The 21,654-nt window shown below is 26.5% G+C and overlaps 1 protein-coding gene across 2 annotated transcripts; it reads left to right on the top strand.

Annotated features, from left to right (window-relative positions):
* The first annotated feature begins 400 nt into the window (after positions 1-400).
* On the top strand, positions 401-21,553 carry LOC107446701 (uncharacterized). 2 transcript variants are annotated; one of them, XM_043045405.2, is made up of 11 exons: positions 401-668; positions 3,940-4,067; positions 5,554-5,805; positions 7,242-7,441; positions 10,828-11,470; positions 13,308-13,381; positions 13,466-13,549; positions 15,244-15,376; positions 16,570-16,689; positions 18,718-18,848; positions 21,313-21,553. In XM_043045405.2, the coding sequence occupies exons 2-11, from the start codon at positions 3,992-3,994 to the stop codon at positions 21,358-21,360; spliced, it is 1,761 nt and encodes a 586-aa protein (XP_042901339.1). In that variant the 5' UTR covers positions 401-668; positions 3,940-3,991; the 3' UTR covers positions 21,361-21,553. The 2 variants fall into 2 exon arrangements, with proteins under 2 accessions (XP_042901339.1, XP_071036595.1); XM_071180494.1 differs by having other exon boundaries at positions 401-692.
* Positions 21,554-21,654: the final 101 nt, after the last annotated feature.

The following is a 21,654-nucleotide window of genomic DNA, read 5'->3' as shown; positions in this document are numbered from 1 at the left end:
GGTCGTGGCAATAGACTTTTCTCATATAAGTAAATTTTAAAGATACTCTTTTTATACAGTAGTCTTTTTAATTCTTGGGCATTTCGTCTGCAGCTGATGTGAAAAAATAAAATTTCGAGTAGAAAAATGCACAAATTGCACAACTCAATGTTGCAGAAAAGGGATGCATCCTCATCTAATTTTTATTTAAACACTGTTGAACAGTCATGAGTTCCACGGTTTCAGCTATGTATTTTTTGTATTACTAGAAAGCTCCCAAAGTTTGCCCGATTGAGCCTTTGCGAGCGTAATCAGTTTGCCACATGCGTGAACGTGTTGTGAGAAATTTGTAAGCGCGAACCAGTTTTTCTTTCCATGGACAAAATTGAGTTTTAATAAAAGGCAAATTCTTAAGACGGGCAGAAATAAATAGCCAGAAGTGTATCAAATAAACAAACAGACGTTACAGAAATAATCGGCAACAATGTTTTCAATTTAACTTTCTTTCCTTGTTTTATTTTTTTTTCAATCGAATTATTTAAAATGTATGTGTCCGTTTCCCTTTTTTATCGTTTAAAGTGGAGCTCTCATCTTGTTGTTGGTGTTTTGGAAATTATATTTTTATTTCGTTTTCCTGGATATTCTCGAAGAAGAATTCAGTTTTAGAAGATGTAAAACTGCAAATAAACGTAGGGCTAACACATTTATCTCTGGTATCTTTTGTTATTTCGTATCAGTAGAACGTTTGCTTTTGTTCTTTTAAGAATTCCTAAGTTTTTGAATGTTTCTCTGTATAACTTGAACATAACGAGAGAAGTTATTGTTATCAAACATAATTTTTCTATTTTTCCAGTCAATAAGTAAATGAGGATATTTCCGTATCGTGATCTGTTGCGCCAACTACAATCGGCAAGGTGCCAAATAGATTTTAAACTTGCAATTTTTATAAAAAAACAACAACAAACATGTAGATGTTTGCCCTGGGGTAGTGACTAGTTATACCTTTCGAGTTGGTCTCTTTCTGTGATGTTTTTTTTAGTTTCTCGCCGGCCGCTGTCCGGAAGTTGCCAAGACCTGGCGATTATTCTGCCACAGATCAGGATAAGGAAATATCACCGTAATTGATTTTGAAGAGGGAAAGAGAATAAGTTAAAGTGTTCATGGAATTATTATTATTTTTTTTTAAGTAATGAATCTTTTTTTTAAACATTAGCTCGATAAAGTGTTCCTTTTTATGTACGTTTGTAGAGATGCTAAGGCAATAAACTGTAATATTTAACCAGTGTTGAAATTCAAATCCTGCAAGAGTCAGTATGTTTCAAAGGCATTATTTCTAATGTATTTGATTTCTAAGAGGAACATACTAGAAAGTTTCGTTAATTATAGCTTAGATTTTGGTGATTTTTGCATTTTAAGACTGTTTTTCTCTTGTTGGGGAATTTTTTTAAGATTCTGATCCTGGTATTATTTTTATTATAGGATCTTTTTTCTGAGGCAATATTTTTTTTTATTTTTTAGTATTTTATTTTGTATTGGGCTATTTTTTTTAATAAAATATTTCATTATTTTTTTCTCTTTTGTATATATCATAACTTTGTTATTTATAAATTTGTGTTGGTATCTCAACATATTTTCCCTTTATTATTTAACATTCATTGTTCAAGATTGAAAATATCTTTTAATTACAGGGAAATTTTATTTTAGAAAAATGTTTTTAAGGACATATTTTGTTATGTTTAAGACTTTTTTTTTAGGTCATCAAAATTCTTTACTTATCATTAGAATAAAGGTAACACCAAACTTAGATAAAATGAAAAAAGTTTCTGAGAACACAAAATCTCAATTAAGAAACTTTCTGCACACGCTGATTAATTCTTGTAATCAGTTTCAATATTTTTGTCGGCAGTTCATTTTGGTGAAATTCCTTTGAAAATCACAGATTCTTTTAAAACTCTTTTATTTTTATAGAACTCACCACAGGGATGAGTTTGGTAAAAAACCAAAAAAGAAAAAACTGTAAATAGAACTAAAATTTGTTCAGTAAAAAGTGTATAGTTCGACTTTCAGGAGAACTTCTCCAGACACCCGTCTCCCATCGTGGCGGGTACTATGGTTACGAGGAAAGGTTACTTTGAATAGGAATTGAACAGTTATGTCTTAATCTTAGCGTATGTCGTCGTAAGTAAACCAATCGACGCCTTCTTTCCTCCATTTCACTCCCATTAGAAATATGCTCTTGCTTGCTACCATAGCAGCAGACAGCCCCAGACTCTCAATCTGGAGGAGTTCTCCTCAAAGCTGCACTATATGTAGGAAGCATTTATGCATATAATGTTATCAATGTTTTGTTGAAAATATCGATGCAAGACTTTTTTTTCTTCTTCATAATTATGTGAATTTGAATCTGGATGTGTGACTTTCAAATTATGTAATTACAAATCTTGACATATAAGTAAAAAAAATCGAGTGAGTTTAAATCTTGTTGTTTAATTTTAAAATGGCGTTAATATAAATCTCTATGTTTGATTTTAAAATTGTGGAATACAAATCTCGATATTTGATTTTAAAATCATGTGAATAGGAATTCCAATGTTTAACTTTTGAGTTGCTTGAACATGAATCATAATAGTGACTTTTAATTCATATGAATATGAGACGTATTATTTGATATAAAATTGGGAAAATATAAAATATGACTTCAATCTTGTAAATAGAAATTACGATGTGTGATTTTAATTTTTTTTTATGGTTGATATTTTGCATTGTAATTAAAAAGCATCTTTTTTCCATGTAACTTACAGTATGTGAAATGGTAGTGTGAAATTAAATTAGGAAAGCAACACTTATTCTTTAATGAGTGGTACATCTACTAATGGGTTTTCTTATGAAATCATTCTATTATAAATGAGTTGTTTTGATTGAATTAAAAGCTCATGTTTCATAAACTTGATTTGCGTAATATGTACAAGAAAATTATTCATGAGCTCTAATCACCAGTCTCGTGTTTCTTATACAAAATTAAAGTAAGTATTAATTACTAAGCTTTTTAGTTTAAGTGAATAATTTGTATCTTCTTTTAAGGGTGAATTTAAATTTCGAGCACATTCCTGACGTACGAAACTATAGAAATTTTAAGGTCAGGTCATGCATACTGGTGTATACTGAATAACATTTAAGATTTTCTTTTAACAATTGGGTTAACAATTTGGATTTTAATAACCAATCGTGTTTGGCCTATTACTGTTTAAAAAAATAGTAGGATTGCATTCACATACAACATTTAATAAATTTTGCTTTTAATGCATAATGAATAAATGTTTTAATAAAAATATTATTCTAGTTAAAAACACCTATTTTTTTTTAATTTGGAGTGTCTATTTTTATACAGCTTAAACTTTCATATTTTATTAATTTTTAACTATCCTGATAGCTTAATTGTTAGGGAAAAAATTTCCTATATTCCTTCCTATATATTTCCTTATATTCCTTGTAATCGTTGTAAAAACTGAAGTTAAGATGTGAAATGCTGAATTCCACAGAGTCTATAAAGAGTAATAAACAAATCAATAGTTTAATAAATACAGTAATTAATTTATCTATTATTATTATTAAATTGTGTGAACAAAAATATTAATAATTTTTTTAAAAAATTTTCAAATTTAAAAAAATATTAAAATTTAAAAAAAATAAAATAAAAATTTGCTGTAATTGTGAATAATGCATAATAATTTTGAAACATAAAATAAATTTTTTCTTCGTAAAAAATTCTCGATTTTCTTTTATAAAGCAAAATTAAGTGTTGAAATTTGTTTTCTGTAAATGAATGATATATTTTAGTTAAAGTTTTTTATTATTAAGATCATTAATTAATTTTTTTCTCAATTTTAAAGATCGTTAGTAATTTTTAAAATTTTTTTTAATGATAATGACTAGTGTATTGAAATAATATATTTTTTTTAGATTGAAGATAAAATATACTTAATTTTATGAATACAGTCTCAACAATTTGTCCATGAGTGTCAAATTAAAGAAGAGGCTAACCTACGGCACAATATTATTATTCAATTTATTTACTGGTCTAGGATATGGTAAGTTATTTTCTTTGTCTTCTCAGTTGAATTTTTTTTGTTTCATTTCGTTATTTTAGATTACATTTTCTTTAAAATTATCTTTGATTGTTATATATGATGTAATTGTACAGGGGTCTGTCCAAGCCGAATTTACTACCGTTTAGCGGTACCTTCACAAATTCAACTTTAGGAAAAACGGTAGTTTCACAAATTCAATTTTAAGAAAAACGGTAGTTTCACAAAATACTTTTTCTTAATCTTATTTTTGTATCCCTTAAGAAACGATAAATCCACATTTTTACTATATTTTTGTGTTGATTTTTAAATATAATTTTTAATTTTTCACAAATTATGTCTAAATTTTCACAAAATAGGTACCTCNTTCATTTCGTTATTTTAGATTACATTTTCTTTAAAATTATCTTTGTTTGTCATTTATGATGTAATTGTATGTTATATATGCTTTAAAATTTAGGTTGTGATTTTACTGAACTTGATTATAAAAGAAGTTGTTTATAGTGTACCGATTAAAGTAAACACATGTTCAAATTTATTGATAGGTAATTAATGTAACTTGAAATATGATAATTTCTTGATTTATATAATTTTTTATTAATTAATATGTTTTCTTCAAAGATGTGTGCATATTTTAAGCAGGGTTTTAAACAATGCTTTTACTATGTAAGGTTTTTTGTTTATAATTATTTTAAAAGCTTTTATAATGAAATTTCGAAATTGGTAAAATTAACTATGAACAGTCAGTAATAAAAGTTTCAAAATTTTTATACTTTATCAGCTGTCAAATTAAAGGTCCTACCTTTTTGTAGATAAAATAAATTTCATAAAATATTTTTCATATGCATTTTCTTATGTATCTTTAAAAAAATCTTTGTGTATTTGTTACTACTAGAGTTTCTAGTTGTTTTTATATTTTAATTTATGTAATTTACAAAAATCTCTCCAAGATGATCATTAATGGAGAGAGGGTACTAAATAATTAATACTAACGAACCAAAACAATTACGAACAACATATTTTAATGACGAACATAAAATACAAACATACACAAAATACTAACATGATAAACACACTACCTTTTTGTACAACATTTTAAAGCGAACTAAACTACATAATACATAAAAATAATATAAACATTTACTAATCATGTGACTTTTTAAAATGAAATATGGATGGCAGCACAAACTACTTTAAACAGAAACAGAGAGGGAGAGAGTAACAATCAATGTCAAAATAACAACAGTTAAAAAAAGAATTGGGCACATTTTACCAGGTGTATGGTGTGCATAATTTTGGAAAGAATTTCCGATTCTTTCCAAAAATTTTCTTAAAAATTTCTCCTATTTACCAAATAAGATCTACATAGTTTTTTAAACACCCTTTAGTTATTTTTATCTTATAACTTAAAAAATACTTTCCTTTCCAATTTGCTTATCCTTTCCATTGTGTAAAATGTGTTTTCTAATTTTTACTTCTTATCTTTTAGCTATAATTTTCCCTACAATATGGAATTATATTCACAAGCGTTTAAAAGGAGAATCAGATATGCTTGGCATCATAATTGCAGCATACAGTCTATCTTCATTTTTTGCCAACCCTTTAATTGGATGGTGGAACGACAAAAGTTTAAATACAAAAATGATCTTGCTTGTAACCATTCTGGCAGAAATGATTGGTAGTTTGCTATACTTTGTCGGCATGCACACGTGGGTGTTGATAATTGGCAGATTGATTTCAGGTAATTTTTTTTGTTGAAAATCAATTGCTATCAAACAAATTTTAAAAATTCGTATTTATTTGCTTCATTTATATTGATTTGATATTCATTCGTGTTTGCTCTTCGTATTGAAGGGATTTGCTAGGATCATACTTTAATTTTATCTTTGGAGAAAAAAAAATTATCCACTCCATGAACTTCAAAAAAACAAAGCTATTTACTTTATATCACAGGGTTTGTAGCGTTTTTAAAAAGTGCTTAAAGGTGCTTATTTTCGCTTTTAGTTTTTTAAGAGCCCTTAAAGGTGCTTTTTTTCTCTGGGTGTTTTTAAAAAGTGCTTAATTTTCCCTTGTTGAAAATGAGATTTTTCCTTTACCATGTTGATTTTTGTTACGAATTTTGCAAAAAGACACAGTTTTCATTTTTCTATTCTAAGTTTTCTCAATTAATTCAACCCCAATCTATTTCGGCATATTGTCAGTCTGTAGCGTATGAGAACGCCATTCATTTTACATGTATCAAAATTTCATAATTTTTGACAATTGTCAAAAACAATGCTATAAGGTTTTTTTTTTGACATGGCAGTTAAAACAAGATAAAACCGTCAATTGCCAAAAACTTTCCAACCCTGCCTAATTATGATATATTTTCTAAAGTGCTTAAAAATATTTTTTGAGTTCTTGAAAAGTGCTTAAAAGGTGCTTATTTTTTGCTGAATAATTTGACTATGCACCCTGTATCATTATTTAAACAAATGTGGCATGAGGTAATTTTTAATAGTACACATTAAAAAAGGGCTGTATTTAATATCTCCATAAAGTTTCAATATTTTTTGGTGAAACTTGGTTTTAATTGGTTCTTGGTGAGGTTCTTCTTTGGTTGTTGGTTCATAGTGAAACTTGGTTTCAATTGAATAAATACAAGACTATTTTGTATTTATTTAATTGAAACACAAAATATTAGAATTCTAATATCAAGAGTAAAAAAGTCTATGGCCTCAGGTCTTATAGTCTTTTACTCGTAAACTTATGGAGAAAGTTAGTTGAAGCACAAAAAATTAAAATTCTAGTACCAAAAATAAAAATATTTATTTTCAAGAGTCCACTGTCTCCATAAATTTTAAATAAGTATTGCTTTGAAATTTTTTTGGAAGAATTAATGTTTTTCATTATGGTGTGCCAAAACTTTAAAATTCTTTTGATAATTACCTGTTACAGTTTAACCTAGACAAGAAAAATCTTTATATATACGTTTGTATATAGTTAATAATTTTTGGTCTCTCTGTAAACTCTGTATATAAGAAAGTAAACATTTAAACTCTGTATAAGAATTTTTGCATTTTATCTAGATTTTAAAATTTTTTCTTTAAATGTGTACTATTTTTAGATGTTTATTTAAAATTTTGTATGCTTTTCAGATATTGGCTAATAAATGTATGGATTTTTTTTTTTGGATAGGTGTTGGAGCTGGTGGTGGGGCTGCTGTTTTAGCAGATATTACACGCACTACATCTGAAGATGAAAGAACTCCTGTTCTCTCTGTTGTTATTGCATCACGTCAACTTGGACTAATTTTTGGGCCAGCTTTTAATATTTTTCTTTCTAAAATTGATTTTAGTTTATTTTCCCTGCCAGTGGATGAATATTCATCTCCAGGAGTAAGCTTAATATTAATATGCCCTTTAATAAATGTATATTTGATCTTTTTTTTAAACTTGTAAAATTATCTTTATTGGTCTTATTGCTTTTGTTTAGTGTAAAAACTTTTCATAACTGAAAAGACTGCTACCTTTACCTTTTTTAAAAAGGAAACTTAATTTTTTTTTGAGTTTTTTTTATTTTTATTAAAAATAAGTATTTATATTTTTAAATTATTTTTATTAATCTATTATTTTTATTAATATATTTTGAAATTTTAAACACTTTAGTTTATTTGTTATTTAAAATCAAAGTTTTTTTTTTTTTTATCTAGCTGAATTTTGCAATGATTAATAATATTAATAAAAATAGTTCTTAGAAGAGGATATGTACTTATAAGCAAAGATTGAATAGTCCTTTTCAAAATGTTCAGGAGTTTTTCTAATATTTAAATTGAAGTTTACTCCTTGATTGTAAAGATTATTTTTCTATTCCCCTTATTTTCAGCATTATTATTTGATGCATAACCAGGGGTCTGTCTAAGTCAAATTTACTACCGTTTAGCGGTACCTTCACAAATTCAACTTTAGGGAAAACAGTAGTTTCACAAAATACTTTTTCTTAAAATTTTATTTTTGTGTCTCGTAAGAAACGATAAATCCATATTTTTACCATATCTTTTGTGTTGATTTTTTATTATAATTTTTAATTTTTACAAATTACTTCTAAATTTTCTTAAAATAGGTACCTCTCAGAAAAACCTAGACGGACCCCTGATAACATAATTTTATATCACATTTCAAAGGACTGACAAATTTATAATCATAAATTCTAAAGATTCTTTACAAAAAAAAATTAAGTGTATAAAAATATTTTAACTTTTTTATTTTGTGAATTGCAGCTTTTTTAGATTCTGCTAAACTCTGGAAATTTTCCTAAAGAAAATAACTGATTAATTTTCTATATCATTCATTACTTTTATTTATTCCTTCTTTGTATAAGTAATGAATTTAAAAAATTGTTATTAGAAAGATTAATTTATAAATAAATTTATAATCAGAATTACGAACATACATGTAATTGTAGAAATAGTATAAATATATTTCAACTGTAGAAATTTAAAAGAGAAAATCTGTAACCACCAATTTAATTTCCAGTATAGAAAACATTTTTATATGATGTTAAAAAAATTTTGAAACTTCAATTGTTTAATGATATTTTTTAACATTTCTTTACCTCTTGGTGATACAAAAAAAATAAAAAATAATGAATAATTATTTCTTGGTTTTAAAACCATCCAATAAAAATTTTTTTGTAAAAATTGAAAATTTAAGTTGAGTATCGGTTGTTTGTTATTTTACCTCTTTAGATGTATTTTATTTATTTTTACACAAATTGAGTGTTTAGTTGGAAGCTATATATGTTTTTTGTCATTTTAATTTATTTTAAAAATCACATGTAAAAAAAATTATTAGAGTTATCTAGTTTTCTTAATTTGATATTGAATTTTCTTATTTTAATCCTTTTTTTTTATCTATTGCTAATAATAATTAACAGGTTGCATATAAGGTAATTTTAACATTTGGAATAAAAGAATTGTTACTTTATGTTTTTTTTTACATTAATAGTTTTACATTATTTTTAAAGTGTTAAAATTGAGTAAACAGTTTTTATTTTTTTGTGAACGCAGTTCTGAAATTTGTTAATATATTTAAATGTCAATGAGTAAACTTTGAAAAAGAAATCATAATAGAGTTCTAGAAATAAATATAGTAAGACCTTAATTGAAGTAATTAAGATCAGCCTTACTTAGAGTAATCAAAGTTTTTGGATGTACATTGTTCAGTGGTAGGAAGTAACACACTACAAGTATTGAAACTAATGTAGTTGCTACTTTTTTTTGTTGCTAGTGTAGCGTGCTACTTTTTTAAAAAAAAGTAGTGTAGTGAGTAGGGCAATACAAAAAAAAAAAAACTAGTTTGTAGCAATTCCTGGCAACTACTTTTAATGTTAGTTTAGAAAAGAAACACGGTTCTAATGCAACCAATTTTTCAAATTTGATGAGTAAAAAACTTGAAAATGCAATGAAAATGACCCTGTGTCTGCAGCTGAGAGTTAACAGAAATTACCTATTTCAAATCACATATAACTAATATTTAAACTTGCTATTATGAAAAATAGATAATTAATCACTTTGGTCACTCTTTCACATGGGAATGTACACTCATGAAACATTGATGTTATTTCAAAGGAAGGGTACATATTTTCGATGTTCTTAATTTCTTAGAGGAAATAAAAGAGCATTAAACAATTAAAATTTTGAGTATTTGATGATTTCGCATTTCTTAAATTAAATATGCTCTGTCGAAAAAGTCATAAAAAGTTGAAGGTTGAAAAAAAAATGTTTTGGAATAACAAACTGGCCCCTGTAAACATAAATAAATATTTCTTAATTATTTACTTACATTTAATGTAAGCCAATTTCTTATTCAAAACCATATTGAACATAGGTCTAAATTAATTTCTCTAGCAAAATTCATCTCCTTAAAGTAGGGAAGTAGTTATTAAGATTTCAAAGTCGTTTGTAGTAGTAGTAGTTGCATTAAAAAAAAATAGTTGTAGTTAACTACATTTGTAACAAAGTAGTTCTAGTTGTATAGTAAGCTACAAAACTAATGTAGTTTTTCCGACTGCGGACATAGTTTGAATTGTATTGTTGTAATAATTTCCTTTTCTTAATGAAATGTGAATGTAGAGTTTTTTTTTTATTATTGTTATCTGTTTAAGTTTCATAATTATTACAAAAATTTATGATTTGTTAAAAATTTATGCCAATCAGACTTATTACATTTCATGTTAATTGGATTTCATAAATAATCCTATAAATGATTGTTGCACCCAAAAGAATCATGCATATTTAAAGAGAATTTGTATGATGCATTTTAACATTTTGAATCACAACTTATGCCCATTGTCTTTCAATACTATAACTGTACAATTGCTTTTCTTCTCCATATCTATCTCAATTTTGTATATTACATTTTTAGTACTACATCACATTGCGTGTTAATCTGCAAATCTTGATTTTGCATTTTTAAATATTTTTTGTTATTATAGTTATGAAGTTTCTCTGTTTTTAGTGTAGTAATATCTAAACTTAATTCATTTTGATAATGTTGTGATTTTTTTAAAAAAAAGATTCTTCAAATTTATTCATTTTCAATAAAAAAGTATAATGTGTACTATGCATGATGCTTATTAGTATTCATTTAAGAAATAATTTCTCATGATGTAACTCTAAATTTACATTTAAATGTTATTAAGGCATTTTTTTTAACCTTGTAACTTGTTAATTATGTTTATTCATTTATAATGATTTTTTAATATACAATTAATTGTTTTTCAGCTTTTTATGGCCTTTTTATGGTTATGCTTGGAAATTATTGTTCTTTTTTGTTATACCAATCTCACCACATTAAAGGATAATGAAGAAGTAGAGAAATTGTTTGAAAACTATAACTCTGGCGTAACTGGTAGCATTCCCTATGCAGAGTTAGATAACCAGTCCACATTAGAAGTTGCCTTCACTTCTTCTTACCCCCCTTATTCAGGTACTGTCACTCCCAATCAGGAGGGTCTAGCACCACCCACTATTTCCCTCAGTGCCTCACAACCAAACCTTCACATCGAATGGTTAGAAGATAGTGATGTTTTCCCTCCATTGAGAAGGGAAGAGATTGAGTCGATTCATTGTCAAGCTATAGTGCCTGATTCTGAAATCATTGCCGAAAAACAGAACAAATTGAGAGTGAAGAGACTTAAAAATCTTGAACGTCAAGAAAGTGTTTCTGACACTATGATTGAATCTGCTGAAAGACTGATTTTAAGTTCATCTGGTTCATATAGAAAAATAGTCGGGGAAAATGTTGAGGTGAGCTCTGAATCAACAACTCCAAAAAGGTCTAGTAGTCCTCGTAGCACACCATACTCTTCTGCACCTGTGTCTCTGCCAGATGAAACCTCACATTTACTTGGGCACGTAAGAAAGGGTATGTTTTTTAGATTATTTTATTTATTATATTTAATTCATCAATGAATACTATTTCACATTGATTCATAATCCTTTTTATTTCTTTAAAAAATATTGAAATATAAGAATTCAACTATTTAATGTACATAATGAGTTTGTGGTTTTGTGATCTTAATTAGTTTAGTAATTTATTTTGATGATAGTATCCTTATTCTATTTTTCAAAAGATTAAGTTAAATGTTTCAGCTTTTATTTATTTTGTTATTTTCTCTTCTTTAACCAAATTATAATTGCTTCTATTTATGTAAAAACCAGTAATACTTATACCAGCAATAATAAATAAGGTTTCTAAACTTTCAAAATACATAATTGCATACTAAATTACGAACCATACTTAATTTCAAAATACATACATAAAATACATACTTAATTACAAATTCAGGGTATTCAGATTGGCCCAGTCACAATGTGCATTTGAAGTGCTGGAAAGTATTTCTTATTTTTTGCTTATAATATTTTTAATTGTGATGAAGTTATCTAAAAAGTGAGGATATTTATCAGGTCTTTTTTTCAGAATCTGCATTATATTATTTTATTGAATTTTTTCTTGTTTTCATTAGTCTTAAATGATGATCTTTCTTTGAGGCAGTGTATTATGCTAGTTAAAATTTAAATGTAACGAAGCTACTATTAACACTATTTTAAAATTAGACTATAAATGCTAAATTGAAATGTTTTTTTCTTTCAATTTAAAAAGAAAGTTGCAATCTGCAAGTTTAGAAAACAAAAGTTTGTATATATTAGTGTGAAAGACTGAAATCTGAAGAATGTCTACTTTCACCTACTGTGAATGTCAACAATCAAATAGTCATTTTGGTGAATGCTTGAAATATTTCTTATGTATTTGATAATTTATTTATTTACATTTTAATATTTATTCCATATTTTAATATACGTTTAGGATATATTAGGAATAGCAGTGTAGGGAATACTGGGTAAGTGTATACCAGAAAATGGCACTTAACTTATTTTTTAAAGAAAGCAATAATAATAATACTGGGCAAAGATCTTAAATCTTAAAAGAAACATGAGAGTTAAAAATACCGGTTATTGACCCCACATCTGTCTAGCATTCCCCACACTGATATTTTTCCTAATCTATCCTAATTAGGTGTTAAAATACTGATTAAATGTTTAAATACTAATGAATTAATTAATGTAAAATCATATCTAGAATTTTCGATATTTGCTGCTATGTGATTGTTGACATTCACCAGTAAAAATTGACAATCCTGAATTTCGGTTTTTCATGTGACATAGATATTGTAGAATTGAGGCTATTTGTTGATAATTTATTAATTGATTAGGTTGGATATCTATAAATGACTGAACTTAAGCATTCAAAGAGTGTGCCAGTTACCCAACTAATTAAATAGATCTAGTTCAATTTCAGATGAAATAGTTAGAAATAATTGGTACTTATTTATATTTATATGACTTGTTGTCATGTACATAGCCTTGCATAATATTTACATAACATAACAATTAATTATGTATTATAATTAATTCATTGATGTGTATTTGTCTTAAGGTCTTTTGAATTAAGTGCATTAGTATACCATATGATGCTAAATATGTTAAAAAATTGTTGTGTGATGATTTAAGAACTCGAGGAAAAATTTACTTTCAATTTTGAATATATTTAATAATTACTAATTCTCAGTGGTTTTGACATTTTTGTTTTATAAATTATATATTTTGATCTGCATTTTCTGAACTTCTTGTTTCATTATTTGAAATTTTATTCTTTAGAAAAGTTTTTTTTTTAATATTATTGTTTTTTTTTCAATTATCAGATTACTTCAGAGATGAAATTATTGTCTTACTTGGATTAGCTTTTATTTCTTGTTTTGCACAAACTGTATTAGAAGTAAGTATATCATATGTTTATGTATTCTTTTAAAAATATGTATAGGTATTTATTGTAATTGAGTTATTTATTTATTAATTTCAGACAGTTGTTACACCACTTGCTCAAAAATATTACAATTTTACTGAAATGGACAACAGCTACATTTACTTGGTTGCTGGTATTGAAGTGAGTGTTTCTTTTGTTAAACTTTAAAAATAAATGTAAATAATTCTCTTTCTCAACTGAAATAAATTTAAATAATTTGCTATACATTTCATCAAATGAATTTTCTTATAAAATTGATTGCTTTCTTTTGTTTAATGTATTAATTTTATTTATTTATATTTTGAATGTGCAACTTATTGAAGCTTCATTATAGATATTTTTAAGTCTAAATACTGTTCCAATATTAAATTATGTATGGAAATGTCAACTATTAAATAATTCTTTCTGTAATAATTATGTCTTCCTTCAAAAATTTTTGAGATTAACTCTTTATTTTTACATTGTTAAATAACACCAGGGAACCAATTTTTTTTTTCTCTCAACATTTTTACAAATATTTGATTTTACCTAATTTGGTTGTGAGAATTTCAAATTTGAAATTATTTTTGCACCTAATGCACAGATTTTTTTGAAAAATGAATTAAAATGTACAAGTTTAAACTGTTGTATGTATTATAGGTGGACGCATAAATGTTATGATAAACTTCTAGGAGAGTTAGGGCACATCATCAGAGTGAAAATGGCATATGAACCCATGCCTGGAAATCTTGTCTTATGTGCCTAGGGACTTTCCCCTATTATGACCTGTATAGTTAAATAGCATTTTAAACTTGTATATTTTGACTAAAAATGTCTTTAAAAAAGAGAACTGTAGAAACCGACTGCAGAATTGAAATCAGTGATATAAAAGTATCTAAGAACTGTTTAAAGAAATCTCACGCAGCAGAAATTTTTTTTTCCCAGTGCAATTTTTAAGAATTAAAGGTTTTATAATTTTTTAGTTGAGCTTAATTTTTAATTTTGACACTTTTATCAAGTAAACTTTGAAATATATAATCACAAAAATAACTAAAATGATACATATGTAAAATTTAACATTTTATAATAGTGAATTGTGAGCTTTTAATACTCTGTTAATACCAGATTAAGTTCAAGGTAGAACTTGATGTATTAAACATTGCATTTTCACAATATTATTCTATAAAAAAACAATGTTCTATACACAATGTTCTATTGTTCTATAAATTAATTTAGACAGTAAAAAAATTGCACAAAATTGAGATGAGTAGTGCTATGTATCATGTCATTAAGGCATTTTTATTCTCTAAGAAAACAGTGCAAATTTTTTAATGAATTTGTGCAAAGTGCTTGAGACTTTGTTAAAGTTTCTGAAAATTTGTCAGTAAATATCGCTACCCCTATATTGCATAGCACATGTTTAGTTCTCTTGTTAATGAAATTTAGAGAATGATTAAACTTTAAATGTTTGTATCTATTTTAATGTTTGGTTTCATTATCCTCTTTTTTTCCTAAAAATCATTGAAAACTACATATTTAATTAGAATTGTCATGTAAGCATATAGAAAAGTAAACCATTGATTTACATGAAACTATGTAATATTCTTCAAATAAAAGGCCCAATTTTGATTGAATTTCATATTTATTTTAGAATTTTGTTTGTTACAAAAAATTTTGATTGTGATAAAAATTCCAACTTTTTTAAACTTAGATAAGTTGGTTTAGACAGTAAAAAAAAAGTTGCAGAAAATTTAGTTGAGTAGTGCTGTGTACCATGTCGTTAAAATTTCTGCATTTAAAACATTTCAGATTTGATTGTAAATTGTTGATGATTAAAAGACTTTATATTTCCTCAGGTTATTTTGGTATATGCTGTTATTAAATATGCAAGCAAGCAAGTTTCTGATAGATCTTTTATTATATTTGGGTTATTTACCTTGATTGTTGCCATGATCCTTCCCATTATTTATGTTCCTTCTGCTGTGCCTGGTAAATATTGCTTGAAAATATATTTTATGTTGTTCTTAATTTTATTAATGTAATATTACAGCTTGTATTTGTTTTTTTAAAAAAATACCCACAAAGAATGTCGTTTTTTATATGCTTAACTATGGTTGTCTGCCAACTAAACAGCTGACACATCTATATGCAGTAAGGTGCACAGTAAATATGTCTTGGCTTAAAGTTTTCTCGTTTGTGGTGTAGGAGTTAGTATCTACTCAAGTGCTGTATATGTCCTCAGACAGGGGTCAAAAATAAATGACATTCTCACCGTGGCCGTTAAAAGACAGAGGCCTGAAATATGAAGTTAGGTGCCCGATCATAGTTTGGCTTTGTTTTTATTTTTGAATAAGCAGAAATATGGTTTAGTTTTTTTACTTGTAGAGAAAAAATAATCACAAGTGTTTGTTTGCTTTTCTTTTCTTTATATTTACACAAAATTGATTTAATCATGCAAATAAACACTCATAAGATTGTTTATTATCAGATATGGGTATTATGAAAATAGTGCAGTTGATTCATGCCAACTGAGTAGCGGATTATTTTTAGCAGATCTCCCTTTTCCGTTAAAGAAGAGAAAAAGAGCAAGAAAAATGTTAAGTAATGCATAAGAACGACCACATTTTTCTTTACCCTTACTTTTGTATCAGATATGTCTAAATGTATTGCATTGTATTTATAATTGTTTAACTAGGATGCTGTATTTCTTGATCTTGATGATCCCATTTAATTGAGAGTCTGGAGTATAAAAAAATTAACTTGATCGATTTAAAAAATGTCCGTGATTAAAAATTAGACTTCTTTAATTAATGCAAAGCTAACATTCCCTTTTTTATCATCATGAAAGCTAGATATCTAATTTCCTTGCTGTTCTGGGACATAGAAAAGTTAGTTATGATGTTCACTTTTTTGTCAGAAAAAAGTAATACTTTCTACTAATTAAATAACAAAACACTTTACCAAGCAGTTACAGTGCCTTATGAATCGAATCCTTCAAAAAACTGAATTTGACACATTGCGTAACTTTATTGTTTTGAAAACTCTAGTTCAGTTATTTATTTAAATAAATTTTACTATTTAATTTATGCTTAGTCTGTCTGAGAACTTCATTTGAAAAACAAATAATATCCTTTGAACTAGCAGTGTCTTTCTGTTATTTATTTATTTTTTTTTTATTGTAGGGGATAATTCTACTCTATATTACTTTATTACGACAATTGTTGTTGATCTAATTGGAATTGCAATAATTGTTGTATGTTCAGCATCTTTATTGTCCAAAATTACTGATGAAAACAGCCAAGGTATTTAATTGTGACTTTTATAATGATAATTTTTTTTAAAAAAATGTAATAATTGTCTACTTATTAATTTTTAGAACTTTTAGAAACTATTTAATTTCTTATTAATTTATATATTTTTTAAATAATTATCATTTTTAATAAAGTAAATTTTAAATGTTTCTGAAAATTATTTTTACAATAATATTTAATTATCAGTACAACAAATTATTTAATTATTAAAAGAGGGATACGTAGCTAAAGATTTTATTGTTAACTGTACTTGGAACTTTTGTTAATGAAATATTCATTGGAGGTTCTTCAAACTACCAGCTAAATAGAAAATTACAAATATGTACTTAATTTGTGATCAAATAAGGAAGAAGACACATGTTTTGTGCTATTAAGAGTATTGTCAGTATTATTTACATTTTAATAAGTATTTTTTAATTTTCTTTCTAGTTGTGTGTGGTATAAGTGTATTATGCTCCAAAACAAGCTCATCTCATTACGGTTTAATCTTTACCAATGTGAAGAAATATTTTTAAAATTACTCGGAATTACTACATCAATTTACAGAAACATGTAAAGAATATGAAAACATGCAAGGAATGGGGGTAACATATTGGATTATCAATTAAAAAATGTTTTTGTTTCTAGGGATGCAAGCAAAAAATCGGATAGAAATGTAATAGTAAAAGTGTTGTTGAAAAATAATTGTTGAACCATTAAATGATAACAATAGTATAATTCTGTATATTGCATAGTATAATTCAGTATATCTCGTATATTGCAGCTGTTAAAATTTTTTGAATACCCTGTTTTTGTTTACAAATATTTATCACACCATCCCATTTATTTGTAGTCTATAGAATTTGGTAATTAAGATAGTACTTGTTTTACATTTTGTGTTAGTTCTATAAACCACTTTGACATTGCCTTTAAACTGTAAAGCTTCCTGTTTTTTTTTTTTTTTTTTTTTTTTTTTTTTTAAATTGCAAATTATAAAATAATTTGATTAATGTTTAGTTGAGGGGAGAGCCATCTTTTTGGAGGTATATACAAACAAATGAACACTATTGAAAGGGGCTTTCTAGTATAAATTTTTAATTACGTCCTTATATTTGCTTTATTAAGCATAATAAGTCTTGCAGCCTAATACAAAAAAAGAGGTCTTCCGAAGGACGGAGATCATCTTGAAATATGACCAAATGAGGACTTCTTGGAGGTCAGAACAGTTCTAGAGATGTTTGCCATTTATCTCAACATGTTCCTTACACAAAATGCAGTCAGGAGAGTCAGCAAGTCCAATGTGGCATAGATTTGCGTGTAGAGAGTCGTTTCCAGTTAGTAGCCTGAAACATGAAACCACCGATAACCCTAGGGAACACATTATGTTAACACATTGTTATGTTAACACAACAACCCTGGGTACACATTATGTTAAGAAGTTCTCCCAAAAAGCACCTAGATCTTGCTCTTTGCAAGAAGTTGGCTGTCGAATTATTACATATGATGAAATATGACAAAATGAGGTCTTCTTGGAGGTCAGAAAAGTTCTAGAGATGTTCGCTATTCATCTCAACATGTTCCTCACATAAAATGCAGTCAGGAGAGTCAGCAAGTCCAATATGGCATAGATTTGCATGTAGAGAGTCGTTTCCAGTTAGTAGCCCGAAACATGAAACCACCGATAACCCTAGGCAACACATTATGTTAACACAACAACCCTGGGTACACATTATGTTAAGAAGTTCTCCCAAGAAGCACCTAGATCTTGCTCTTTGCTAGAAGTTGACTGTCGAATTATTTATTTTACTAGCTGTTTGACTTTTCTCAGGTTAGTTTGAGAGATATGCTTCTTTTGCGAGGTTATCTGCATTTTTATTTCTTAGCAAGCCACAATGATTAGGATTTCATTCTATATAATTTAATAGTAATGGGCAATGATTAATTAAAGGTATTTTTGTTGTTGTAACTTTTAGAATTTTTTTTCACAAAGATTTTGAAAAATTATTTTATTTTACTTTTAAAATTTATTTTCCTCCCCAGCTTTATTTCAAGGATTTCGACGAAGTATGTGTAGTCTTGGCTGTATTGTGGGCCCTATTTGGGGTGGAGCCTACTTACTGCATGTATATGCACTGTTTTCTATTCCTTTAGCTGTCATCGTCTTTATTACCGTGAGTATATATAATAGTTTATCTTCTCTTTTGGAAATTTTTGTTGCTGTTGAAATACAAACCAAAACTTTTACTCGAAAAATAATCATTACAGACATAAGTTAGTATAAAATCAGTTTTTAACAACTGAATTTAAATCGTTGTTTGTTAAGTTTTTCAGTTTGAATAATATGATACAAATTTTAAATTTTAGTTTACTGCACAAATAGCTACAAAAATTATACCTTTCTGTCTTGACACTCAATTGACTGTCTTTAAAAAATCCTTATTAAATTTCCAAAAAAAAGAAAAGAAATTTCTTGTCTAGTAACAATTTGTCGTAACTATTGCTACAAGCAACTAACTTTTGTTGGTTGTTTGAAGTGTTGTTCAGCTGAAATAATCTTATAAAAATTTTCGCATTTTATTCAAATTTTTTTTCCAGTTTTTAGAGTGAAATGTTTCCAACCGAAACATGAGTTTCTTAAAAGTAAAATGAAAAAAAAAAAAACTTTTTAAAATATTGAAACATTTTCTGTATAATACGATATATGTTCTAAAATAGAACTGAATGATTTCTTATAACCCTCAAACTGTTGTGCAAATTTCTATAAAATTCTAGAAAAAAAATTTTTTTGTGCAAAATTTTTTAAATTGAAATGTTGCCTAGAGAAAAAAATAAAAATGTTGCCTTGAATATAAAATAAATAGAATTACTTTTAAAAATTAATTTTCCTCAAAGTAATAACTTCGTAAATCTTATTAGATATTATATTTACAAAATTAAGAATTTTCTGCATAGCACAATATATTCTGAAATATAACTGAAGTATAATGTTATATGAAGGCTTTTGATGTAAATTTTTATAAGCAAATAAATTTTAAAATGAAATGAAATGAATTTATATATATAATATAGTTGCTCAACAATTTATTAACCTTAAATTGTGTGCAAATTGATACAAAATTCTACTTATCAATATGTGTTTTTTCACTGATTAGCATTGAAAGAACTGTTAACTGGTATATTGAGTGTAAAAGTGGTTAGGTTGAAGATGACCATAATAGTAAAATAAGTTATAATTGTTAAAAAATAGCATTTTAATCTTAAAATTGTGAAGCAGTTTTAGTGGAATAAGGTAATTGTTTCTTTATAAAGCTGTGAAATAAAAATGAAATAATCAGGAAAGAGACTCACGAGAAAAATAGTCACTATTTTCTTTCTATAGTGGAAAAGTTCACTAATTGATACCAACATTTTGATGATTTGATAATACTTTAATGACTGTTTCACATTTTATTTCTCAATTTTGAAAATATAATGAACTTCATAAAATATAAATATGAAATATACATAGAGTGTTTTGTAATAAACACATCCTTACATTTCATTATAAATTTTTAGAACGCTATAAATTAAAAAAAAAAGTATACACTTAGTGATTAGAAATTAATAATTATTCAAATAAGGAAAAACAGAAACTCTCATTGAATGAAAAGAAAAAAAAACTAGAAAATTTTGAGTTATTAAAGAAAAAGTGTTATAAATCAAATAAATATGAAAAAGGGAACCATTAAATTATAAAGATTTTTGCTATGATACAGCATAACTGAAATAAATTTAAAAGAAATAACTTTTATATAATAAAATCTGGTACTTAATGGTCTATTAAAACAAAACACTATTGTAAGGCATGATATTATTGGTGAAGTGTTTAACACATTAATCATGGGTTTAGAGCCATATTATTTTAAAGATAAATAGATAAATAGTTTACACAATGTATTTTAAATCTCTATGTGTTTAACATTTTAATGTGGCACATGGAGTTGTGTTTGTTGAATTTCTCAGCTGAGGCATTAATTGATGCCACACCAACCAAAGAAGGGCAGCCAGTGAGGCATTCATTTATGGCACGCCGTGCCCATCATGTTAATTACCATTCATGTCAGGATAAACGAAGAAAGTTGTAGAATTATATATTGATATAAAGGAATATCAAAATTTTCTATTCACTTATTGTGTTATGTTACATACAGAGTGCGCCACAATCTCCACTCTTAATGCATATTTTTAGAACTCTTATAAAAATGAATTTAAGAAAGTCAGTTGGGATTGCATGTAAATATCAGAAACAGGAAAGAAAAAAAAAAACGTTATCAAAATTTGACTTAATCAGTTGTGATGAAGTCTGGCAGAAGAATTTTAAAAGATGTTTTGTTACATGATTTAATCCATAATGTGTATAATGTTTTGTTTCAGTTTTGACAAGAATTCTGAAAATAAAAATTAAGGTCAATATATAGAACTTCCTTTACATTTTGTGTTTTCTTAGTGGATTATAACAAGTCTTTTTCTTTTCTCCCTCTACTTTATTACTTTACGGTTATAGCGTCTTATGTATATGAAGCTTCTTTTGATATAAGCTAGCATGCTTAAAAAGTTTTTAATTCTTGTTATTTTTAATTATTTTTCTCTTTCCAGGTTCTCTTTGTACTCTCATATAAAAAGTTCAACATCGAGCGATTGTGAAAATCTATTCTCGTTAAAGCCTTTTAACTTTGCAATATTTTTTTTTAGTTATTATTCTTACTCAAGTCTTTCTATGTTCACCAAATGTTGTGTTATACATTCCAGATATATAGATAAAATTATGTTGATTAAACGTATGTATTTTATTTAATTCAACTTTATTTTCAATAAATATTTTAATCATTTTGTATAAGATTGCCGACTTAGTATGTTAATTTTTTTAACAAAAAAATTATCTTTTTTTTTATAAATGTAATAATAAACTTCTTAATATGGAATTACACCATCTCTGCA

The sequence above is a fragment of the Parasteatoda tepidariorum genome, chromosome 1 (assembly GCF_043381705.1).
Source record: "Parasteatoda tepidariorum isolate YZ-2023 chromosome 1, CAS_Ptep_4.0, whole genome shotgun sequence".
Lineage (NCBI taxonomy): Eukaryota > Metazoa > Arthropoda > Arachnida > Araneae > Theridiidae > Parasteatoda > Parasteatoda tepidariorum.
Note: the sequence above shows the minus strand (reverse complement) of the source record. Positions and strands in the feature narration are given on the sequence as shown.